At 41.1% G+C, this 27275-nt stretch overlaps 1 protein-coding gene across 1 annotated transcript in view; it reads left to right on the top strand.

The window, feature by feature from the left end:
* The first annotated feature begins 2469 nt into the window (after positions 1-2469).
* The window catches only part of LOC143933958 (insulin-like growth factor 3.L), a 38963-nt gene continuing 14157 nt past the window's right edge, over positions 2470-27275 (top strand). Inside the window, exon 1 of the mRNA XM_077457169.1 lies at positions 2470-2709. Within this exon, the coding sequence (XP_077313295.1) occupies positions 2659-2709 (51 nt within the window). The 5' untranslated portion in view covers positions 2470-2658. The remainder of the gene's footprint in view (positions 2710-27275) is intronic.

The raw sequence follows: 27275 nt of genomic DNA on the forward strand, positions 1-27275 counted from the left end.
GGGGTCATAGGCAGCATTCCTCCTCCTCCAAACATGGCGAGTTAAGTTGATGCCAAAGACCTTGATTTTGGTCTCATCTGACCACAACACTTTCACCAAGTTCTCCTCTGAATCATTCAGATGTTCATTAGCAGACTTCAGACAGGCCTGTACATGTGCTCTCCTGAGCAGGGGGACCTTGCAGCAAGGACATGCAGTGAGGTACTGGCTAGTATCAGAGCCAGATACACACAGGTTACATATGCCACAATCGTTAGAGCGAGAGTAATAATTCTAGCACTAGACCTCCTCTGTAAATCTAAACCTGTAAAAAAATGTAAAGCGTCACCTATGGAGATTTAAAGTATGTAACAAGTATTAAGTATCTGCTTGCCCGTATGGGATGTGCAGGCACACAGATACACTGACAGATTTGCAGGAGACCAGCAAACTGCTCCAAAAAAAAAAGAAAGAAAATGCATATTTTTTTACCTGCAAAAAAAAAAGGTGCATTTATTTTATTTTTTTCTCCAAAAAGTTAACTTATACTTTAAGCTTACCCCCAGCAGTGATGATGTGAGGTGCAACCACTTCCAGGTGAGACAGATCTCAAAAGTCCAACTGTCAGTGACCCTTTAAAGATCTGGCCATAATGAAGCTCCAAGATCTGCCAGAGCTTGTTTATTTAGTAATGACACTATTTCTGCAATGCTTACAGAGCATGTTGAGCCTTTCACATCGGCCCACCTCCGGAAGAGGTTTAAATCAAAGTATCTAATTAGCACTACAGAAACACATACTGTACATAATAGGCAATTTGGTAGGAACTTACACAACATCATAGCACTGAGTGAAAACCCACACAGATGTGCTCAAGAACATACAAAGTCCACACTGATAGTGTCCTTGATTAAAATTGCCCCAAGGGCCCCTATGATGCCAGGCAAACATTGACCACTTAGACCAGTGCTTCTCAAACATGTTTCAAACTTGGTGCCCTTCATAAGTAAATACGATTCCAAGCTACCCCAGTCTAAAATGTAAAAAAACTAAAATGTTACTTATCAATAGGAAACCTGGGCCTGGGACAGTGCATAAAATCGCCTCAATGAAATTAACTTCACATCAAAACCCCACCTTCACATCAGAGGTCCCCCAATCACGTCAGAGCCCCCATCATGTTAGAGGTCTGCCTATCACTTCAGAGTTACCCCTCATTATGTCACAATCCTTGACTATGGTATTAACTATGGATTAACCTGTTACCAATAAACCCATCCCCCCCACTAATGACCACACAACACATGGGTGGAGTGAATTGGCCACAGCAGCCATTTTATCAGACGGGTCCCTAAACCATGCCCTTTGGGTGCCCATATGACCTTAACAAGTACCTTGCACCCCGCCAAATAACCGCCAACCAGTATTCTGGCCACCCTCTCCATACTATCACACCAAGCTCCTCCAATCGTAGAACAGTTGGGTGGGAAGCTCCTTACCCTCATGGCTCCTCGTGTAGTCTGGCCCCTCCTCTTCCTGCCTACCTAGGAATGTGTGGAGCCCACCCCGTCCTCTAAGCCAGCCAGCCCCATATAGTCTCCCACTCCATGGCTCCACCCCTATTAACCCCTGTCATGCCGGCCCTTCTGCCGAATACCTTTGGCATTGCTCCGGGCCTTTCTTTCTATATGTCAAAGTCCTCCCTATACATCAGAATCTCTCCTATATGTCTGAGTCCTTCCATCACATCAGAGTTTAGTTGTTTCATCACACCGATGTTGACCCATCACAGAGCCCCTAATCACACAGTTCCCTCTTCCTATCCAAAAGTGCAGCACAGGTCAGGTGGTGGAGCAGGTCTGGAGAAGTCAGACTTATGCTCTCCTTCAAATGCTGAGGGAAGCCCTGCATGTCACCTGCCCTGGATCAGCACCAAAAGCTGCCAACACCAGAGCAATGAATGACGTCGTGTTTAGCGCCCTAGCGTGTCACTGGTGGTTATGGTGCCACATGTTGCAGGTGGCTGGCCCACCTGCACCATGGAAACTCAGGACTCTGATCTAGGGCAAACTGGTTCCCATGCTCATGGCACCCCCAGAGGAACCCACACAGCACCCCAGTTGAGAAGCACTGACTTAGATACCCTTTGGCCCATAATGAGTTATGCATGCAGCCTCAATTGTTTTCCCAACTCTGACAATGTTTTATTTAAAGTTCGCACAGCATAGGATTGTTCTTTGTATCACATACATTTAAATATAATCACTGGGTGATAATTTCCAGCCCACTGGCAAATCTTTTCAGCTAAAGTAATGTTTTCCCCTATGTTACCTGATTTAGATTGATCTCATTGCTAGGGGAAAAAAAGGTATCTGTGGTCAGCCAACAACCAATATCTGGACTATTCAGGGAACTTTAGGTTAATAATACCCTCCCCCATGCCTCTGTCCAGATGGACAGCAAGGAAGGAACCTCCTCCACCTTTCAAATCCATACACTGCTGAGTCCCCTTGCCTTCCCATGGGCTTCCCTCAGACAAACACCTCCTGGACATCAGAACTAGCAGCTACATGGCCTGAGACCTCGCTCAGTGCAAAGTCCTGTCCTCAGTCATCTGTGCTGTGAAACACTGTGCATGCCACCATACAGTCAGTCGATATTACAGGCACATTGACAGTCATGTGTCTCGGGGACTGCAGAAAGCAAAAAACGCCTAAGCTGACAAGAAAGGTAACTGCATTTTACTTCCCATTTCTAAGTCCCCTTGCACAATGACCTCTAACCCTGTTTGCTAACACAGCAAATCTATTGATTATTACCGATTATTACCAAGCAAAAAAAGAGTGAAGTGATAGCTATACTGAGCAAACCTTGTCTGCAGCTGGAAATATTTAACTCTTACAAGCCCTAGTCCATACCAGGCATAGCTGCCAATGACTGGGTGAACTGTCATGAATTATACAGAGCATGCTCACTTGTAAACTTTGCTGGAAACCGGTACTAATTACTAAGCATATTGTAGGAAGCTGTCTATGAATTCACCACCAGGTTTCCAAGATTTATCTCAAGTTTTTTGTGCCTGGAAATGTCGCAAGAATTTTTTTCATCTAATGTAATTTTGTTTTACTTAAAATTGATATTTACTAGCCAATTCTTTATGAATTCCCTGCCAAGGTTTCAAGAGTTGTCTGTATTCTCAGTTTGTAAACCTTGCTTAAAACCAATATATATTTTGTAATCCAGCGCAATTTTACTTTATTTAAAACCAATATTTGCAAAGCATATCATGGCCAACTGTCTATGAATACACCACCAAGGTTTCAAGATTTGTCTCTTAAAATTATTGTCTCTTGAAAATGTTACCAGCATGAAATACTGACCAAGTGTGGCATAACATTCTGTATTGGCATAAAATTCTGTATTCTCAATTGTATACCTTGCCTAAAACTGATATATATAATTTTAATAAGACACAATTTTAGTTTATTTAAAGCCAATATTTGCTAAGCATATGGTAGCCAATTGTCTATGAATTTACTGCCAAGGGTTTAAGATTTGTCTCTTAAATTTCTTGTCTCTTGAAAATGTTTGGCATAAATCTTGCATGTTCACTTGGATACCTACCTTGTTTGAAAATGACATGTAGTAAACAGACATCTATGAATGCACCGACAGAGTTTAAAAACTTTTGCCTTAAATATCTTGCACTGACTAAACACATTTGCAAGGTTAAAATGGTATTAAAATGGTTGCAAGGATAAAATGGTATTGCCATTATACAATTTTTGGTCTTTTCATGTTAATAAGTGTTGGAGAGTTGCAATTATAATTTAGCAATATTAGTTTTAAAAATAATTAACAATTGCTTTTTTTGCTGCATAGTCTGCTCAGATGCATGCAATATGGTAGAGATGATAGATTTGTAGATTTTTTTTAATTAAGGCAACTATGACTAAATGATACTGCACACTTACAATGTATGTGTGTTACAAAGCTTACACAGTAACAAAGTTCAAAGCATGGTCTTATAGATTGATCAATATGATTTTAATACGATTTAATATTATAAATAAATAAATAAGATTACAATAAATGTTATTAATATTTATTTTTTTATTCCTGTATCCCTGATATCAGTTCTCCATAACATCTGGAAATGCCTGACGCTTTAACACAAAGCAAAAAAAGAAAGAAAAATTGACAATGGCAAATTGCAAACTGATATTTTACATTTATTATCTTGCAACTGGGTTTTCAAGTAAAAGTGAAATAATTCACAAAGCATAGGGATCCAGTATCTCAAAGATATACCACTTATGATTTTCAATGTATGAAATGTTATTACCCAGGTGGGCATAACAATTTTAATTAAATACTATGACCCTCTATGATTACTATTATTATTATTATTATTGGAGGTGTTCCCCTCTGCACAACTAAACATATACTATCATATAGATAAAAAAATGACATCTAATTACATTTATCTTAGCAAAGACATACTGAAAAACTACTGTTGTTTATTATAAATGTAATCAAAATATTTTTTTGGTATATAGTATAGAGTAAGTTTAGTTTCCCAGAAGGGAAAGTCTCAATAAGAGACTATAATGCCCCGTACACACGATCGGAAATCCCGCCAGCAAAAGTCTTATGAGAGCTTTTGGTTAGAAATTCTGACCGTGTGTATGTTCCATCGGACTTTTGCTGGCGGAATTTCCGCCAGCAAAAGATTGAGAGCAGGTTCTCTATTTTTCAGACGCAAAAAGTTCAGATCGGAAATTCCGATCGTCTGTATCAATTCCGACGTGCAAAATTCCTACGCATGATCGGAAACAATTTGACGCATGCTTGGAAGCATCGAACTTTATTTTCTCGGCTGGTCGTAGTGTTGTACATCACCGCATTCTTGACAGTCGAAAGTTCAGAGAACTCTTGTGTGACCATGTGTATGCAAGCCAAGCTTGAGCGGAATTCTGTCGGAAAAACCATCTAAGATTTTTCGGACGGAAATTTTGCTTGTGTGTATGGGCATTATAGTTATTAGTATTTAAATTTAAATGTACTAAAGTTAGGTTTACAGCTTTGCGTGTTGGGAATTTGTGGAAAGTCACACCTTTCCTGACATGTAAAGTAGTGTGCTGCTATTAAGCAGACGCACGGCAGTGTCGGTAATTGCTAATGGTACCCCCACACACACCATGCAGTCTGGAAAAGAGTCAGAGACTTCTTTCTGAGTTTGTCAAGTGTAGGGCAGCTCACTGAAATTAATGGGCTTGCAGAAACGTAGTGCGAGTGTGCTCGGCGGCACCTGTAGGTGTGAACCAAGCCTAAAACACAAATATTTTACCATATGCATTATATATTAAGGAACATGAAATATACAGAGTACAGTAGCCAACATCAACCAATCAAAATTTTTTGTTCACTATTATGACTTCTGATAAAAGTAAAATCTGATTCATTTTTTTGAAATATGGAACTTTTTTTTTTTTCTTTGCTTAATTACATAAATGTTATATCTATCTATCTAGCTATAGAGCGAGAGAGCAGAACAAAACCTACCAGACTAGTTTAACAGTAACATAAAAATAGTTTTCCTAAACTACAATGCTATTGTGTTTTAATTTGTTTGGTTCTAGCAGAATGAAACAACGCAAAAGCAGCTTTATTTTTTCTTTCGTTACTGAATAATCTGCAGTGGAAAACCAACCGTTCTTGGGCAATTATTAATATCTCTCATTTTATAGCTGAATGGTGCATCTGGAAGCTCTGAACACTGATTTGTTCCTGCTAATATTTCACAGAAAGGCAGCACCCTGGCTACATTTCAGATTACCATGAATCTAAGCACAAACTTAACAAGTAAACTGCTGCATGTCTAAGCGCTCTTATCTTGGTTACACATTTTTTTTTCTTATGTAAATATCATTGTTTGGGTGATCTCTGTGAAGGATAGGATTATATAGCAGTATACCAGCTGCTAAGGGACTACCAATCTCAGCAAACCCTGCACACCAGTCATGCTGGAATGTGTTGTTTCTCTACATCTGGACGCCACAGTTTGCATTGCTAAAGAATAAAGATGTAATTATTTGTTTGGCACTTTTCAGCTGTGCCTGCATGATTCTGTGCTGGTCTTATTTATTATCTACTCTTTGAATGTTTACAAAAGGCTACATTTCATTTACACAGGATGGGAGCATTGCCCCACTGTGCCTGCTGTCGCCACGTTGCTGGTATAAATATCGCAGAATGCCAACATGCAGCTATAACATGAAGTTAATATTTACCAATTGTCTTGTATCAGTATGCAAACAGTGCAACGTGCAATTCCCAGATCATTTGCATGTCTTCTGCTGAAAATAGTGCCTGCACAGTGTGTGTGTGTGTGTGTGTGTGTGTGTGTGTGTGTGTGTGTGTGTGTGTATATATATATATATATATATATATACATATATATATATATATATATATAGTATTACTGATAAATCTTCTGCAGTGTTTTACAAAGGATATTAAAACATAAGTTTGACTTTTTTAGAAAAAAAATAATGAATGCACATATTTTTGCAGGAAAAAAAATTACATTCATTATTTTTTCTTGCAGGAGCCTGGAAAGCATTGCACCCTGTAGTCAGTGGATCAGGGGTGCAATGTCAAGCTTCTGCAGACAAGCCTTGCAGCTTTCAGTTCATATCTCCTTACAGGCTGTCAGTTTGAAATACAGGTCTTGTGAATAAATTACCAGGGCCGCTCATCAGCACTCTCGCAGTTTATTCAGAGCTACAAGCTGTCTGCTGCGGTGGCTGATGGTATTTGTAGTTCATTCATTCACAGGATACTGTGAATGAAAGACCTGGCCCCGTAGATGGAGCCCTGCGCAGCTGCGCTGTTTTTGAATTGTGACAGTGGGTACAGGGAGATGATTCCCCTCTCGCTGTCACACTGAGGTGTTGATCTGGGGAAGAGGTGGCAGGAGCTGGAACATGTTACATGTTGCAGCCTAAATATGGGTGGAACATGTAGCACGTTCCAGAAAGTAATCTCCGTTAATTCCTTTAAGTAAAAATCCTTTAACTACCGGTAGATGTGTGTGTGTATGCAGGATTTAAATAACTCCAACAGTTTGCCCAGCGCTTTACATTATAAAGGAAGACAGTGTGGTTACATTGCAATTCAAGAGGATTAGGAGGGCCCTGTTCCTCAGAGATTACATATAATAAAAGCACTAAATTATATGCAAACCCTCATCTTGTAAAACAACCCATTCTGATTAAATTAGAAATAAAAGGCAAAACATTTGTGTGTATATATAAAAAACATTATAAATACCTTTTTTCCCTTTTTTTTTCTACGTGATCACATACCCTCTGTTCTCAGTTGCATAAGAGCATAAGAGCTGGGAAGAAGAAACAGCACTACACTGGTCTTCCCAATGAATGGCTATGCAGGAGTGGAGTGTCAGATCATTGGCGGAGAGCAGGCTCAGTTCCTAGAACAGCTAGAGAAATGACCATGCTGTGCTCTCCTAGTGTGGTCAGTTTTTAATAGGAAAGCAGAGGGACTGACAAGAATTCCAGGGATTTCACATAAAGAAAGCAATACAAAGAGAACAGGTGACTTTCTCATACAAGTACATGGTACAGCAGGCACATATCTGGAATATGAAATGTTGGGTTTATATTTTCTTTAAGCTGGCTATACACCACTACTATTTTGGCTAATTATTGAGAAGGTCGTCCATAGATGGGTTACTTTTTTTTTCGATCAGCCAGTGTTTTTTTTTTTTTAAATTAACAGATTTCTCCATTCACACAAGTGAAGTGGATAGGGGAATCCTTCCCATTGTGCTATTGTATTCTGAGAGCCAGGACTCCTCTGTCAAAATATACTGATCAGCACTGTAGCCGACTGGCTGCAACTGTTGATCGAATTCAAAATCAAAGTTTTCCAACATTCCTGTACGACAGAGGTCCCTCTGAGCTTCGACCCATCTATGAGCAGCTTATGTTAAAAAAAAATTCAAGCTGTGGGCAATGGGTGGTCCCGTCGGCACAACCTGGCTAGACAAGGATTGGTTTCAAAATTGTGGAAAATTGTTGGCTGAAGTGTGACTGCATTCTATCAGATGCAATCGCTGTTCAGGTATTCGGGCAGCTAATGGTGTGCCGTCTGAATACAATAGATGGCAGCAGAAACATTGTTTAGCGTGAATGGGGGAAATTAGTGATTTCTCTTCTTCAGCCCAGCGACTATCCTTAGGCAGGTGCATTGTCGTACATCATTGTGCATTTCCTTTGTGCATTGATATGCGTTGTAGATGCGTGTTGATTTTCAGTGTGCTTTGATGTTAGGATTACGGAGCTAATACATACAGGCATTAACCAAAGCTTAATACAACTTGTCAAAGCACCAAAATGAATGTTATATGCATTTTGATATGTTGTCATTGACTTCCATCTCACAAAAATGCAGAAAAAATAGACCTGTCGTATTTATCAAAACACAACATACTGTAGAACAGAGATGGGAACAGATACCATTTTTATTATGGACAACTTGGACACCTTTCGATGTAACAATGTAAATTGTGCTTAAACCATTCTCCTTTGGCCCGGATTCTAATGTCCAAAATGGAAGCTGGCCACACACTTTACAATCTGATTGTACAAACTGTTTACAGCCTCCATTAAGATTACCCGAAGTACCCCTGTCCGTCATAGGGATCTACCTGAACAATTACTATTTATCTGTATCCAGTCATTCAGGTCTTCACACTGCATTGTTGGTTGATCTAAAGGAGATCGTACACTAAAATTGTAAAAGATCAGCTTAAAGCAGTTGTAAACCACCGATATAAAAAAAACAAAAAAAAAAAACTGCAAGGTAATGGCATACTAGCACATTATGAAATACTCCCCTTGGAACGGAGCCCTCCAGCACTGTAAAGTCACTGATGAGAGGGCTGACATGTTTCCACCTGTTCATCTTCCAGGTTTGCGAGTTCCAGCTATGTGTTTGTTGACCAGGCCTTTTCTGGAACTTTTCTATTTACAAGTTTAAATTAGTAATTTTTGCTAGAAAATTACTTAGAACCCCTAAACATTATATAAATATATTTTTTTTTTATCAGAGACCCTAAAGAATAAAATGGTGAATAATACATGTTAGTGAATTGAAAAAAAGACAAAACATTTTTTGTATAATATGAAAGATGACGTTACGCCGAGTAAATGATACCCAACATAGTTACATAGTAGGTAAGGTTGAAAAAAGACAAGTCCAACCTATGTGTGTGTGATTATATGTCAGTATTACATTGTATACCCCTGTATGTTGTGGACATTCAGGTGCTTATCTAATAGTTTTTTTAAACTGTCGATGCCCCCCGCTGAGACCACCAGCTGTGGAAGAGAATTCCACATCCTTGCCGCTCTTACAGTAAAAAAACCCTCTATGTAGTTTAAGGTTAAACCTCTTTTCTTCTAATTTTAATGAGTGGCCACATGTCTTGTTAAACTCCCTTCTGTGAAAAGGTTTTATCCCTATTGTGGGGTCACCAGTATGGTATTTGTATTTAATGAAATCATATCCCCTCTCAAGCATCTCTTCTCCAGAGAGAATAAGTTCGTACTCACTCTTTTTCCAGTACATCCTTCCTGAGGACTGGTGCCCAGAACTGGTCAGCATACTCTAGGTGCGGCCGGACCAGAATTATTGTTTTATCTCAATCCCCTTTTTAATGCATGCCAATATTCTGTTTGCTTTGTTAGCAGCAGCTTGGCATTGCATGCCATTGCTGAGCCTATCATCTACTAGGACAACCAGGTCCTTTTCCATCCTAGATTCCCCCAAAGGTTCTCCCCCCAGTGTTTAGATTGCATTCATATTTTGCCACCCAAATGCATTATTTTACTTTTTTTCTACATTAAACCTTATTTGCCATGTAGTTGCCCACCCCATTAATTTGTTCAGATCTTTTTGTAAGGTTTTCACATCCTGCTGAGAAGTGAGAATTGCCCTGCTTAGCTTAGTGTCGTCCGCAAATACAGAGATTGAACTGTTTACCCCATCCTCCAGGTCGTTTGTGAACAAATTAAACAGGATTGGTCCCAGCACAGAACCCTGGGGGACCCCACTACCCACCCTGACCATTCAGAGTACTCCCCATTTATCACCACCTTCTGAACTCGCCCTTGTAGCCAGTTTTCATTCCATGTAGTCACCCTATGGTCCATTCCAACAGACCTTATTTTGTACAGTAAAGGTTTATGGGGAACTGTGTCAAATGCTTTTGCAAAATCCAGATACACCACATCTACGGGCCTTCCTTTATCTAGAACAAAAAAAGAAATTCGCCCTGGGACTTTAGATGAGGTGAGCACCACGGAGCCAATAAAAGTAACAAGAGTAAGTACAGTATATGTTTTTATTCAGTAAAAATATTACAAGCATATTGTCATCAAAGAAAGTCACTTAGTACAAGGTACATAAAACTGGATTGAATACAATTGGTAGTAGTAGTAGTAGTAGTAGTAGTACAATTGTGTATGAACAGTCACATAACATACAAACATCAGTTGTACCTGACATGTTTCGCGAGTCCCAGCTCGCTCCTTTATCTAGATGGCAACTCACCTCCTTATAAAAGGTTAATAGATGGTTTGGCAAGAATGATTCTTCATGAATCCATGTTGATTACTGCTAATGATACCGTTCTCATTACTAAAATCTTGTATATAGTCCCTTATCATCCCCTCCAAGAGCTTGCATACTGTTGATGTTAGACTAACTGGTCTGTAATTCCCAGGGATGTGGGCCCATTTTTAAATAATGGTGCTACGTTGGCTTTTATCCAATTAGCTGGTACCATTTCAGTCAGTAGACTGTCAGTAAAAATTAAGAACAATGGTCTGGCAATTACTTGACTGAGTTCCCTAAGTTCCCTTGGGTGCAAGCCATCTGGGCCCGGGGATTTATTAATGTTAAGTTTCCCAAGTCTAATTTTAATTCTGTCCTCTGTTAATCATGGAGGTGCTTCCTGTGATGTGTCATGAGGATAAACACTACAGTTATGGTTACCGAAGCCCCCCGATTCCCTTGTGAAGACTGAGGAGAAGAATAAATTCAATACCTTTGCCATCTCCCCATCCTTTGTAACCAGATGTCCTTCCTCATTCTTTATGGGGCCAATATGGTCTGTCCTCCCTTTTTTACTGTTTACATACTTAAAGAATTTCTTGGGATTTTTTTTTGCTCTCCTCCACTTTGTTCTATCTTAGCCGGCCCAATTGCACCCTTAAATTTCTTGTTGCATTCTTTATAAAGTCTAAATGCTGATGATGATCCCTCAACCTTGTATTTTTTGAAGGTCTTCTACTTTGCTTTTATATGCATTTTTACATTGGAGTTGAGCCATACAGAACTTTTGTTCGCTCTTTTAAATGTATTACCCAATGGGATGCATTGGCTGATACCCTTATTTAATATGCTCTTAACATGTCATGCTTTAAAATTGCACGTGCTCATGGAATGGCGACAAATTACAGTACTTAAAAAAAAAACATAAGCAAAGCTTTAAAAATGTTTACTGGTTACCTGTTTAGAAATACAGAGAAGGTCTTGTGCTAAAATGTTTTGCTCTCGCTCTAACAATCGCGGCAATAACTCACGTGTGGCTTGAACCCCATTTACATATGCAGGCGCGACCTATCTATGCATTCGCTTCTGCGTAAGCACGGAGTGATGGGTCGCTTTTCATTTTTATTTATTTATTTATTTATTTATTTATTTATTTATTTATTTGCACTGTCCCTTTATTTATTTTCTTATCACTTTTATTCCTATTACAATAAATGTATACATCTCTTGTAATAGAAATAAGAATGACAGGTCCTTTTTTTTTTAGAGATCTTGGGTCAAAAAGACCCTAGATCTCTCATTTACCTTTAGTGCAAAAAAAAAAAAAAAAATATATATATATATATATATATATATATATATATACACACAGGGCTCAAAATTTCAAGTCCTGAGCTACTAGCCAGACCTTGGGGCACCCAACCCCTACCCTGCCTCGCCCCTAATTCCGCCCCTAAACACGCCCTCATAAACTCTCATGAAATTACCATTAAATATTTTATGCAGAATTAAGCAACTATATCCATGCTCATCAATGCAGCCTTGCCCGTGTCCACTAATGCAGCCTCACCCACGTCCACCAATGCAGCCTTGCCCATGTCCACCAATGCAGCCTTCCCGTGTCCACCAATGTAGTCTCAACATTGTCCACCAATGCAGCCTCACCCTTGTCCACCAATGCAGCCACACCCTTGTCCACCAATGCAGCCACACCCTTGTCCACCAATGCAGCCTCACCCTTGTCCACCAATGCAGTCTCACCTATACCCACCAATGCAGTCTCACCCATATCCACCAATGCAGACATCCCATGTCCACCAATGCAGCCTCACCCGTGTCCACCAATGCAACCTCACTCGTGTCCACCAATGCAATCTCACCCGTGTCCACCAATGCAGTCTCACCCTGTGTCCACCAATGCAGCCTGCCCATGTTCATCGTGGGGCCTACCTGTGTCCATCATGCAGGAGAGTAGAGGAGAAGAAGAGCATTGCTGGCCGGATGATGAGAACGTTGAGGGACATTACTGGAACATCTTTGATTTCAATTGCTGTGTGTTCCCGCAGCTCGGTGTCCCGTACAACCCTGCCCCCTGGCCTGGGGAACTTTGACACACATCACTCGTCCCGGGTTGGACAGGTAATCTGTCTATCAAATTCCCCAGGACCAGGGGGTGGGGCTGTGTGTGACAGCGAGTGCAGGGAACACTCGGCTATTGAAATGAAAGCCGCTAGTGATGTCCCTCTCACTCTGATCATCCATCCAGCTCTCTCCTCTCTCTTCCATTCTGCAAGAACTGGGAAAAGGACTCCAATATAACGCGCCAGCCGGCAGTGCTCGTTTCCCCTTCGCTCCCAGGCAGCCCTTCCTCGCCAGCCCTCAAAATTCACTCGCAAAATGCAAGTGTAATTTCTGAGCGATATATATATATATATATATATATATATATATATATATCTTCACTATAGTTGATGAAAGCAGCATCACCTGTACTGTATCCAGTACAATGCAATCTAGTCTTCCCACCAACCAAATATAGAAAAAGTCCAATGGATTGCTGCACTTAAAATATTTATTAATCAATTTTTCAAGAAATTACATAATCAGATGTTTGAAGATGTTCAAATATCTGATTAATATATATATATTATAATATTAATATTAATGTATATATTAAATTTTGTCTTAAAAGAAAAAAAATCATTTGTTTATGCCCGAGAGGTTAGAGGTTAGAGGTTGCTCCAATCCTCCAAGGGCAAAGAGACGAGTGGGGGCCATTTTGCCCTCTCTCAACTTCCTGCCCAGCGAACGGCCAAATCGGATCACTTCCAGTTTTAACAAGTGGGAAGTGGAGGGGGGGGGGGGGGGGGTGCAGAACTACTTTTATCTGATGACAGTAAAAGACTGTACCGGGGTTATGGCAGCTAGCTGCTGCCATAACAGTGGCATTTAACGTCAAAGTAATGACGTATAGTTACTGTGGGCAGTCGACATCCTCTTCCCACCTGGTTACATAAGTATGTGGAGACAGAGCGGGTAGTCTGTTGAGTTGGGAACAGACCACGGAAATTAGTTTGGATGCTAGAGGAGACTTGCAGTGTTTTATAGGGGACAAAATATGGGGGAAGGTTAATGTTGTACTGAACATGCTTTTTTTTATTTATTTTTATGTTCCCCAGACATCAACTTTATCCAACTGCTTGGCAACCTCATTCACCGTATCAGACTACTGTTTACAGGGTCATGTTTTTGGATAAACCTAAAGTTAGGACTGCAAGTGAAATTCATGAAAATCAGTAACCAGCAACCAAGGAATTTTTTCAACAAGTCCGAATAACTTGAATGATTTTCAAAAGTGTGTTGTAAGGTTTGTTTCAGGTAAAGCGGTCATAAATCCAAAATGCTTCCTTAGAAATCCAGGTTGGGAATTTCCACCCACATCAAATTATAGAGCAGAGTAGGAAAAAATGCTTTCATATATTTTATATCACCTTTTAGGCCTAGGCTACATGACTTCATTGCTCTTTTTTGGAACTAAATTACTCAAGCGGTAGGTGGGAAGGGTCTGCCCTGCTATGAAACTCCAATGACAGGAGGAGCCTCTATCAATAAAACAATGCCTACCTCACCGGCTGGATTGCTTGATTGGTTGCGTAAGCATGACTGATTGACAGTGGCTCATCCTGCCACTGCCATTCATTGCACAGCAGCTTGGTTCTGCCCAATGTCTGGGTCTTTTGGATCATAAAAGAGCAAGGTAGAGTAACTATGGCTTTTTTTGGAGCAATCTGCAACAATCTGCATGGTCATCTACCCTTTGCAGTGTTGACAAGTGGTGACAACACTGCAGAAGGCAGATGACCATGCAGATTGTTGCCACCAAAAAACAGCAAGAATAGGTCACTGGCAGGATCAACAGGTATTTTTATTTTACAATTTTTACACACTTGCATTGACCCAGCTTGAACCAATTTAAGTATGTGTGTGCCATACCTATGGAATCCCTGGGGAAGCTGGGCACCACTACTAGATCACTGATCTCCACTAGTTTCCGGGTCCCGTGCCAAGCAGCTGGCCTGCTACATTGTGAACACAGGCGGTACCTGGCTTGGCATGAGCGCCCTTAATAGAACACTTTGCATTTTCTCAATCAATGCAAAATTTGATTGGATGAGGTGGAGATGCAGGGCGGTGATATCACAACTAACACAGAGTGACCTTATGTGTTTAGTAAGCGAGAAGGTAGCTCCTCAGCATGGGATCCACAAGCTAGTGCCAATGATTGTAGTAGCTCAGGCTCTCACATTACCAGGCTTTTGGCCTCCTGTTTGACCGATGTGGCATTAAGATTGGCACCATTGCGAGAATGTGTCCTGAGCTGCACATGCGTGGCTCACTGTGCATTTAACAGAAAATTGAAAACAGGCAGACAAATTTGTTTTATTACAGAAGAGTCATAGTACCTACCTGCGTGCAATTTTTTTTATTACTGATGGATTAGTTCCACTTTAAATCCTTTATACTAAAACTGCAAGATTATACTTTGTGCTTTTATCATGCATACAGTAATGCCTAGTACACACAATAAGAAAATCGGACAAAGATACCACTTTCGAAACAATCGGCCAATAATCTGATTATTAGTACACAGATTTCGAGAGCTGATCAGGACAGTTCATGCTAAAATAACACTAATTCACAAGCGTGAAAATGTTTCTCATACAATAACAGAACTAACAATTTTCGTATGGTATTTGTAGGACCATGACCACACATGCTTGGAAATGAGAGAATACATTACAATACTATACATCACTTCCAAAGTTGTATTCTGTCGCATGGGATTTTTCGTAACTTCAGTAACCTATTGGTTTTTCGATATGAGACTAGCATGTAAAAAAAAACAAAAAAAAAACAGATGATCATTTGTCTCATATTCTTATTGTTTGTATAACACATTAAAGTTATTAAAGATAAAATTTGCATAAGAACGTTGTGTACACTCTGTATGAGATGTTAGCAAGGGAACATGCAGGCAGCTGAAAGCATGGGATCTGAAGAGCAGGTCAGATGAAAAAAAAAACCGAGTCATCGTTCTGCCTGCGCTGCCCTCTCCTCTTGTCAAAATGTTTTTTGTCAGCACTTTTGCACTACAGAAGAACCTGATTAGCATTTTTTTGGCCCTCCCTCCCTCTCCTATGGCGAAGTCTATGGGGGATTACAGGAGGGTTATATCAAGACAGTTGCAAGAATTTATAAAAGTTTTATCTAAAATTACATTACATTAACTTTTTTTTTTTATAAAAGTTACTTTTATTTAAAAAAGTTTTTTTTTTTTTTTTAATAAACAATGCTTTGATCATGCAGGATTTGCATTAAGCTTAACCACTTAAGGACCGAGCCTCTCTTTTAGATGTGTTGTTTACAAGTCAAAAACTTTATTTTTTGCTAGAAAATTTCTTAGAACACCCAATCATTATACATTTTTTTTCTAACACCCTAGAGAATAAAATGATGGTCATTGCAATACTTTCTGTCACACCGTATTTGCGCAGCGGTCTTACAAGCGCACTTTTTTTTGGGGAAAAAATACACAATTTTAATTAAAAAACAAGACAACCGTAGTTAGCACAATTTTTTTATATTGTAAAAGGCAATGTTACGCTGAGCAAATTGATACCCAACATATCATGCTTCGAAATTGCGCCCGCTCGTGGAATGGAGACAAATTTTTACCTTTAAAATCCTCCATAGGCGCCGTTTAAAAAATCCTACAGCTTGCATGTTTTAAGTTATGGAGAATTATTCCTCTCGCTCTACCGATCGCGGCGATACCTCACATGTGTGGTTTGAACACCGTTTTTATAAACTGACGCTACTCGTGTATGCGTTCGCTTCTGCACACGAGCTCGGCGGGACGGGGTATGTTTAAAAAACATTTTTTTTATTTATTTTACCTTTTTTTTTTTTACGCTAAAAAATGGTGTCACTTTTATTCCTATTACAAGGAATGTAAAAATCCCTTGTAATAGAAACAAAGCATGACAGGACCTCTTAAATATGAGATCTGGGGTCAAAAAGACCTCATATCTCATATTTACACTTACAAAAAAAACCCTGCGTTGTTATGGAGATGGGTGGGGGGCCATCTTCCCCTCACTCGTCTCCATACCCAGTAAGGGTGAAGATCCGATCACCTCCGGTAAGCGGTGGAGTGCACCGGAGCACGCCGGGGGCTCTTTCTGGCCACCGATAAAAGTGATCTTGCGTGAATCTGCCTCAAAAACCACTATCAAAGCGGACCGCCAGCCGAAGAAGAGGATACCAGGGTTATGGCAGCTAGCTGCTGCCATATCAACTATATCCCTCTTCAAAGTAAGGACGTATATCGGCATGTGGTGATCCAGAAGTGGTTAAAAATCGGTCAAACAGCAACAGTTGCATTCTATGTTCCCTTGCATTGGGCCTGTATTGATTTATGCAGATCAGCACAATTCAATGGACATGATGTGAATAAGCCCTAAAAGCAAGGAAAGCAATACATAAAAAAATGAATAAAATAAAATGTTACCGGCACTTCAAAAAACTCCATATAAGGACTTTACAGGTTAGTTGACCACTGAATGGTAAGTGATATAGTTTCACTTTAATTGGTTTCATCATGATGCTTTCACAATCCATAGGAGGTTAAGCAAATTTTACACAGTACAGACGTGTCAAGAACAGGTTTATACAGATCTATATTTACTATAAAACTGATTGGCAGCTTTGTTCAGTGGGCAGTGTAGATATACTGCATGCAATGTATTGTAAGCACACATATTAAATGTTCTTCTGTGAAATCAGTGTTGATTTTGTCTCCAAAAATATTTTCATCATAGTTTTCATCAGCTGCATGTTTTCAGTGATGAAAACTAAACAAAAATAAAATCCAGTGTGGGTTCAGATCACTACAGTTTAGATGACTAAAATACAACTAAAATTAAATGGCATTTTATTTAAAAGGCTATGACTAAAACTAAACCGAAATTTGATGTAAAAATTAACTTTTATTCTTTGTTTACACTGTACTTGTCACAAGTCCATCTAGTTCAACCAACAAAAGGGGGAAAAAAAAATATGTAGCACTGACTCCCGAAGGAGTGGCTGATTTTTTTGGGCTTACCGTTACATTCTTCACCTTGTGTACGTCTAGGGGTTTCCCGAGGTAGATGACCCAAGAACTGCAGAGACTGATGCCAGATCCACCTTAAGTACCCTCTCCCAGGAAGCACAGAAAGAGTGACACTCCCAATGGGCTGGTTCCGAGAGAGAATAACCCTAATACACCCAACTAGACTACATTCTGCATCCTGCCATGATGACAGCGCCACCTATGGTCAGGCAGAACACACGGCAGTCCAGCCAGACTGGTGCTGAGGTCTACATTTAGGATACTTGAACCCAAAACCAAACTGCGGTTCAAGGGTACAGTTAAATGACAAAGACACATAGCGCATGCTCTTCAGGAGCCAGTGCTACATACATCCCCTGGCAAGTTATCCTCATCGTCTGGGAAAGAAAGAAAAAAGCCCAGAGAAAAAAAACCTAGCCCTATCAAAAAATTAGTACCCGAACTTTAGGGTTGGAATGGGGGAAAGGGAAGGAAAAAACAATAAACTTTAAACATTAGAAACAGTAATTAGCAACATAGGATCATCCTCACAAATATCACATATAATGCAGCCCAAGGCCTATCTACCTAAACCACCCTCTCTCTGTGGATTGATAGAAGTCCTCCTACAAGAAAAACATAAAACAATTAACCATATTTAGGAAGGCAAGTCCTCATCATAAGCCAATGAGTCCTTCTCTTCAAACGTAACTGTAACAAAAGCCTAAAAGTTCAGAATGTTCAGAGTATACCCTTGCAAACTTACACCGCCCAGTGGCAAAAGTCATAAGTGCTAGTCCACAATTTTTTTTTTCTCTTGTGCTGTGCAAGCTTAACCCGTAGTACTCCCTTCAAAGCCTACTATGTAGCTAGGTACCCACAGTCTTTGATCTCACCCAAAAAAAGTAAAGTAAGGGGAGCAGAAAGTTTTTTTTTTTCTTTAAACAAAAAAAAAAAAAACAGTTCTGGCAATTGTCTTCACCAGTAGAACCTGGGATCCGGCAAGATTACAGACTTTCCTTGGGCGTCTATTGTTGTAATAAAATAGACAACATTGTCTCTCCCTAGTCTACAGATTACCACTTTGTCCGCATACACATGCCTTCCATAACTCCACTGCTGGAGGCACCCTGTGAACCTTTTGTACATATCCAGCGAAAAGATCTTTTTCCGGAAAGGCTTCGGAACCTTTAGATAGTTCCAAGCATCCTCCGCATACTATTCCTCATGGTGTTGCTCAATAATGTCCATATGCTGTATCCATTATCTCCGGAGTAGTTTCTCCGACGATGGCAGCAGTAGTAGTGGTTACGGTGATAGTGGTCACCTCTCCGTCCGGAGTACTGACCGCAACAGGCATCATGGCTGTGGTAGGCCTCACGACAGGAGTATGGGCAGCAAACTCCTCCGCGACCATGCTTGTGGCCCAGTCCACATGGAAAACCCTTGGTGGCACGACAGGCTGTTCTGCACGGAATAGGTACTCTCCACATCCTGTACATCGGGCGAATGGCCGGGGACTTCCCACACAGCATCCCGAGGGCCTCAATGTCTCCCGAGGTGTACAACAGGGAACGCCCTTGAGATGCCAGGCAAATCCCCATGTCCGTTATCAATGTCCCTGGAAGCCTCACACCCGCTGGTATACCTGCAACTGGCATCCTGGGCCCCATGGCAGGTGATGCTCCGTTGAACGCCAAACATTCTCCTTAGTTTTGCTCTCAGCACTGTACACAAGCCTCCTCCTCTCTCTTCTGCGACACTCTCATGCGGTGTCTCGTGCAGGGCAAAAAGAAAGGCAAGACTCCTCCCACTGGCTCCTCCGGTCACCTAACTCGCTGGCTTTTTCCGACTCCATCCAGAGTTTTCACGCCAACAGTGAATGTCAATCATTTTGATGTTTCCAATATAGAGTAATCCAAAAATTAAACCCTCTATCCTATAGTAGTCAAATACACAGTCCTTTTGTTGCGAGGGGTAATGGCAAATCCCGGACTCGAGCCCCCACATTTAGCACTGACTCCCGAAGGAGCAGCTGATTTTATTGGGCTTACCATTACCTTCTTCACCTCGTGTGCGTCTAGGGGTTTCCCAAGATAGATGACCCAAGAACTGCAGAGACTGACGCCAGATCCACTTAAAGGGATTTTAATTTGCGAAAAATAGTTAACAATACAGTCTCTCAGCGTAGGGTTAGAGGGTTTAGGTAGAAAAGTCCAGGTACTCTTTTCTATAATTTCAATAGGAAAAGTCTCTCACCAGTAGAAAATCCAGAGAATACCCATTCACAACTGGATCTTCACCCTTATTGGATAGTTCTTCTCTCACCAGGCCTAGCAGCCATCAGGGTATTTAAATCAAGAACAAGTCTCTGCCACAGACTTTGATACAGAACACTTGAGTAAAACTGAAAACTCGTAGAACCCTCGTATGGTACCAGTATCTTGCAGCCAGTCTGACGATACCACATGAGATTGGATTCACTTGGGTCCTTCAACTTGTCCAGGCTCTTGTTGAGAAGCCAACCCTTGTGGGGCTTTCTCCCGAAGAGTCCTCCCCTGGATAACTTCACAGTTGCTGGGCCTCTCCACTAACCAAGACAGGAAATGGACCCCCTCCGAATCCTTCCTTCAGTTTCCTTCCCCCGGGCTAGCCAGCCCCGAGGCATGTGATCGGGTGGATCTGCACCTCAGGCCATGGGAGTCCTGGGGGCTGGTCAGGAGGACCAGGACCATGTAGTCAGAGCATACTTCTGGACCGGAACCCCGAAACACGTGACAGCCTCACCTTAAGTACCCTCTCCCAGTAAGCACAGCAAGAGTGACACTTCCACTGGGTTGGTTCAGAGAGAGAATAACCCTAATGCACCCAACTAGACTACGTTCTGTATTCTGTATATAGGAGTCTTCAGGAGCCAGCATCACATATACAATCCTATATACACAATCCTATACACACAGTTGATCCAGAGGAAGGCAAAATAAATCCCAGCAAAGCATAATCCAAATTGCTACAGCAGGGGAAAAAATTCATTCCTGATCCCCCGTGTGGCAATCGGAAATTCTCTGGATCAACTTTACCTATAAATGTTAGTACCCAGTATATTATGTACATTTAGGAAAGCATCCAGGTCTTTTTTAAAGCAATCTACTGAGCTGGCCAGAACCAACTCTTAAGGGAGTCTATTCCACATTTTCACAGCTCTTACTGTGAAAAAACCTTTCCGTATTTGGAGATCAAATCTCTTTTCTTTCAGACGTAAGGAGTGCCCCTTAATCTTCTCTAGTGACCTTAACCACTTCCCACCTGGCCTATAGCAGAATGACAGGCAGATGGTGGTTCTATTATCAGGACACAGCCGGCACGCGTCCATGGGGGTGCGTAGCATGGCGATCGGTGGTGCGACGCGTCAGTCTCCAGTGGCATGTCCAATCAAGGCAGATCACAGTGTAAACAAGTAGAGCCGTTTATCAAGCTTTTTCCTCACTCACGTCTGACAGACGCGAGCAGAGGAGTAGGCGGCTCTCCTGACAGGGGGGATCTGTGCTGATTATCAGTGCAGCCCCCCGCAGATGCACACACTGGACCACCAGGGATGCCCACAATGGATGGCCACCAGGTATGCCACCCTGGACCACCACGGATAATGGTCAGTGCCCATACAGATGCCAATCAGTGCCGAGACATATGCCAATCATTGCCCATCAGCAATGCCTGCTACTGCCATCAGTGCCATCTAACAGTGTCCATCAGTGCCATCCATCAGTGCCCATCAGTGCCACCCATAAGTACCCATTATTGTCGCCTATTAGTGCCCATCAGTTCCGCCTATCAATGCCCATTAGTGCTGCACATCAGTGCTGCCTATCAGTGCCCATCAGTGCTGCCCATCAGTGCCACCTCATTGGTGTCACATCATCAGTGTCCATCAGTGCCCTTCAGTGAAGGAGAAAATGTACTTAATTACAAACTTTTATAACAGAAACAAAGAAAAAAGATTTTTTTACAAATTTTCGGTCTTTTTTTATTTGTTTAGCAAAATAAATAAAAATGCAGAGGTGATCAAATACCACCAAAGGAAAGCTCTATTTGTGAGAACAAAATGATAAAAAATAAAAATCTCGTTTGGGTAAAGTGTAGCATGACCGCCAATGTGTGCCCACCAGTGCTGCCAATTAGTGCCCATCAGTGCTACCAATCAGTGCCACCTATCAGTGCAGCCTCATCAGTGCTGCCTCATCAGTGCCCACTAACGCAGCCTATGAATACCTATCAGAGCCAACCAGTGCAGCCTATCAGTGCCCATCAATACCCATCAGTGCTACCTCATCAGTGCCCACCAGTGCAGCCTATCAGTGTCCATCAGTGCAGCCTCATTAGCGCACATCAGTGAAGGAGAAAAATGACCTGTTTCCAAAATTTTATAACAAACTATAAAAAAGTTTGTTTTTTTTTCAACATTTTTGGTCGTTATTTGTTTATTAGGCAAAAGGTAAAAACAAAACAGTGGTGATTAATACCAAGCTCTATTTGTTTGAAAAAAATTATAAAAATGTTGTTTGGGTACAGTGTTTCATGACTGCGCATTCAAAGTATGACAGCACTGAAAGCTGAAAATTGGTCTGGGCAGCAAGGGGGGGCAAAAAATTCTCCAGTATCTTCCCAACTATAGAAGTTAAACTAACAGGTCTGTAGTTACTTGGTAAAGACTTTGATCCCTTTTTAAATATAGGCACCACATTGGTCTTACGCCAATCCAGTGGTACTATTCCAGAGTCCTTAAAAATGAGAAACAATGGCTTTGAAATGACAGAGCTCCATTCTTTTAGGATTCATGGGTGGATGCCATCTGGTGCAGGTGCTTTATTCTGTCTAAATATTTCTCGACCATATCACTTTTAAACCATTGTAGATCATTTGGGGCTGTGCCACTACCACCCCCATTATGGACATGAGCCCCCTCGTGCTCCTTTGTATACACAGAGCTGAAGAAACTAAATATCATACTGTACACCTTCCTATCAATTTACAAAAAATAGCAGCATAAGAATTAATAATAGTTAATGTTGATTGGAAGTTTAGTTCCAGTTTAATTTCACTTGCTGTCCAGCACTTATGCACACTTTTCATTTTGCTACTAATGACTGAAGTGAAAGGTGGACTCAAATGGCACGCAAATTACATTGCTAATAAAATGGTTCTAAACTCTAATGCCCTGTACACACGGTCGGACAATCCAACAACAAAATCCGTCAGATTTTTTCCGATGGATTTTGGCCCAAACTTGTCTTGCATACACACGGTCACACACAGTTGTCAGAAAATCTGATTGTTCAGAACACGGTGACGTAGAACACATACGATGGGACTATAAAGAGGGCAGTAGCCAATAGCTTTCGTCATGTAATTTATTCTGAGCATGCACGGCACTTTGTTCGTCGGAATTGTCTACACACGATCGGATTTTGTTGTCGTAAAATTTTAGAACCTGCTCTCAAACTTTGTGTGTCGGAAATTCCGATGGAAAGAGTCCAATGGAGCTCACACATGATCGGATTTTCTGACAACAAGATCCGATCGCACATTTTCCATCGGAAAGTCAGATCGTGTGTACAGGGCATAAAGGTTTTTTTGTTCCAATGCATCCACTGCATTAAGGTAAAATAAAAATCCACTAGCTGTTCTCCCCCCGCCCCCCTTTCCTCCCTAACACCTACCTATAGGCATGTGCACAGGGTGCGCCAGATGTGCCTAGGCACAACCTAATCAATGCATTACTGAATCCCCCTGCTTTCTGGTGCACCCTGTACCCTCTGCCCCCTCCCCAATTTACCAACCCCTTCTGTTTCTAAATGAACACAGTGAGTGATCTGTACCTATCGCTCCTGTTTTCATTCTTAACTGAGCATAGTACACTATGTTAACTATGCTTCAGTTTGTGAATGAACAGGAAGGTACTCAGCACAGATCACTTTCCATTTGTTCACTGTCCAGAGCAGCTGAGGCTGCAGAGAAAGGAACTGGGGAATCGCTGTCCTCAGTTGCTTTTTCTGTCTCATATTTGACATCAAGTGTCTGTTTAGACCCTTGACATTTCACCAAAGCCCCCAACGGGGCTTCTAAAAAATAGTGAAAGAATAATAAAACATCGTACAAAAATTAAATTGTAAAAATAAAAAACTACTCACACTGTCCACTGCCCTACTGACACCAATCTCTGCTCTACTGGCACCGTCCACTGCTCTGCTGATATATACATGTGTATTTGTGCTCTGGGGTGTACACTTTAATGCAATAGGCTGAAAAAAAAATAAAGGGTGGTTGGGACTTTAAATGAAGCAATTGGATACTGGAGGTAAATTGTAAATAAATAATGTTTAATTGATGACATTGATCTAAAAACATAGAAAGTATTTATTCAGTTCATATATATACATAGCATAAACATGATGAATAGGATAGTACAAACATAGCGACACATGATCAAAGTGACATCAAGTATAGCTTGACGCGTTTCGTGGATTTTTCTACTAGTGCAAGAGCCTATGTGGTGGAGTAATTATCAAGAAACAAAGATGTATATAAGTGTGAAGGCATAAAAGAACCCACCATTGGGGGGGGAAAGCAAAAGATAAAAAGGGTTGGTGAGTGTGGTTGGTGAGCCGTCTATAGACATATAACATCTTGTATAATTTTACTTTAAACAATGATATATTACATCTTTATTATATACACCTTATAGGAATCTCTGGTGCATCTGTTCCTGACGAGTGGAAAAATCCATGAAACGCGTTGAGCTATACTTGATGTCGTATTTACATTCCATACGGATTGATCCAGTTACTATTAATACTTCATGACATTGTTCTTATACAAGTTAACAGACACACACATACCATGTGGGCACATGTGCCAGCCTTGGGCATGTTGTAGTGGCATTTGTATGCCATAGTATCTATATTTTTTTATTGCTTTGATCATGTGTCGCTATGTTTGTACTATCCTGTTCATGCTGTTTGTACTATCCTGTTCATCATGTTTATGCCTTATGCACGCACTATGTATATATATGAAATTAACAAATACTTTCTATGTTTTTAGATCAATGTCATCAATTAAACATTATTTATTTACAATTTACCTCCACTATCCAATTGCTTCATTTAAGGTCCCAACCACCCTTTAGTTTTTATTCATTACCGGGATGGAAGCACCATGAGGTAATTTCATTTAAAATCCCAGCTCCCCCTTTTTCTCCCTAATGCAATAGGCTGCGCACACTAACGCACTTATCTGAGTAACTCTATCAATCCAGCGCTGTGCCCATCTGCAGATCTTCTCTCCCCTCTCGAGAGCCATTTGCTCATGCAGCTGTCCTATGAGGAGAGGGCGGGTGGTTTGGAAAAACCTTGCTATGTGTGTCAAGAGATGCACACAGCTCGGCTCAGGAGCACGTCCACGCGTGTGCTCGCATAGAAAGCAATTCACTACGAGTGTACACACAGGAGAGAAGAAGCGAACAGAGCCAGCAGAGGACCACAGAAGAAGAGGTAAGGGGTCTGTCTGTGCAATACCATTGCACAGAGCAGGTAAGTATAATCCTCTTTTTTATTTTAATTAAAAAATAAAGGATTACAATCACTAAAAGTGTACCTCAATTACATGATTGCAAAATATAACAGCACAAAGATCACTGTCACTAGTTGTAGCAATCTTGTGTATTAGTGATTTGCTGAATAAATAAATAAATATATAAATAAATAAATAAATATATATATATATATATAATTAAATCCTTATGATTTTCTTTCAGCTGTCTATTTATCTGCAAAAGATTATGATGGTGGGTCTGAGTAAGAATGGTTGATGATGATGGGTCTGAGTAAGAATGGTTGATGATGGGTCTGAGTAAGAATGGTTGATGATGATGGTGGGTCTGAGTAAGCCCTTGTACACATGGTCGGAGATTCCGACAACCAAATCCGTCGGATTTTGTCCGACGGATCTTGTCCAAAACTGTTGCATACACATGGTCGGACAAAGTTGTCGGAAAATCCGATCTTTCAGAACGTGATGACATAATTTCGTTACGATGGGACTATGTTCAGGCTAGTAGCCAATAGCTTTGATGTAGGAATTTGATCTGAGCATGCGTGGCACTTTGTCCGATCGGAACTCTCTACACATGATCGGAGTATGTCCGATTGGAGCATTTTGTCGGAAAATATTTCCGGCAAGTTGGAAAATTTGGTCCGACGGATATTCCGACGGAAACAGTCCAATGCAGACCACACACAGTCGGAATATCCGACAAAACGCTCCGATCGGACACATTCCGTCGGAATCTCCAATCGTGTGTACAAGGGCTAAGAAGGGTTGTTGATGATGATGGGTCTGAATAAGAATGGTTGATGAAGATTATGGGTCTGAGTAAGAATGGTTAATGGTGATCATGATGGGTCTGAGTAAGAATGGTTGATGATGATGATGGTTCTGAGTAAAAATGGTTGACGATGATGATGGATCTGATTAAGAATGGTTGATGATGGGTCTGAGTCAACCTCTAGACACTCCACTGTGCCCCACCATCAGCGTCAAGGAGCTGACTGGGTACCACGGCTGGGCTTCCTGCTAGTTAGATCCCTGAGAAGAAACCACACTGTGAGCTTACAATTCTTTAGTGCAGTATCCATCCCAACGCTGGGATTCCTAAGTCAACCTGAAGACTTAGTACCAGAGTCCTTGGTCCATTCAGGTACCCTGACACCAGGGTGTTTTATCACAACTGGACCCTCCCCATCCCGATTACTAGAGACTGCTTCACATTTTACCTGCCACTCAGGTCTACAGAAGGCATAGGTTATTCAACTCAGGTCTCAAAATGCACCTGAGATCACAGAGATAACACCATTGAGGCTACACTGCCTTACACTGCCACTGCATTCCCTACCCGCAATGGCAGCACCCGACCAACCAATGGAAACATCAGCTGCAGTGCTGACATCACTGGACTCCAGGACAGGTACGTTTCCTAATGTTAAAAGTCAGCAGCTACAGTATGTGTAGCTGCTGACTTTTAATTTTTAAATGGGAGGATGGAACTCCATTTTAAGCTTTTGGGTTGAGTGGTTCATCCCAAAAGACTGAGGACTTCTCGTGGCAAGGAAGGGGTACTGCATGGGAAAGCTGTAAATTGAAGGTGAGCGTTGGTGCCTCAGCTACTCTTGGTTAACAATGTCTGAGTAACCTCTTTTAGGAAATAGACATGAAGCCTAGTGTTTGGCTTTAATAACTAAAAGCATTCTGTGAAATCTGTAGGAATTGGCACAGCATTTACATATGTCAAACGTGCATCCTGTATAACCATTTGGGGGTGATTTAATAAAGGCAAATAGATTCAGCAAAGGGAATCAGCCCCATTGCTTAGTGAATGGGGTGAAACTCCGCTGTCTTCCTTCATTCCGTCATATGCAAGTATTTTTATTTTCAATGCACGTGA

Source organism: Lithobates pipiens, unplaced genomic scaffold (genome assembly GCF_037356315.1).
Source record: "Lithobates pipiens isolate NorthernLeopardFrog02 unplaced genomic scaffold, aLitPip1_a1.2 Scaffold_27, whole genome shotgun sequence".
Classification (NCBI taxonomy): Eukaryota; Metazoa; Chordata; class Amphibia; order Anura; family Ranidae; genus Lithobates; species Lithobates pipiens.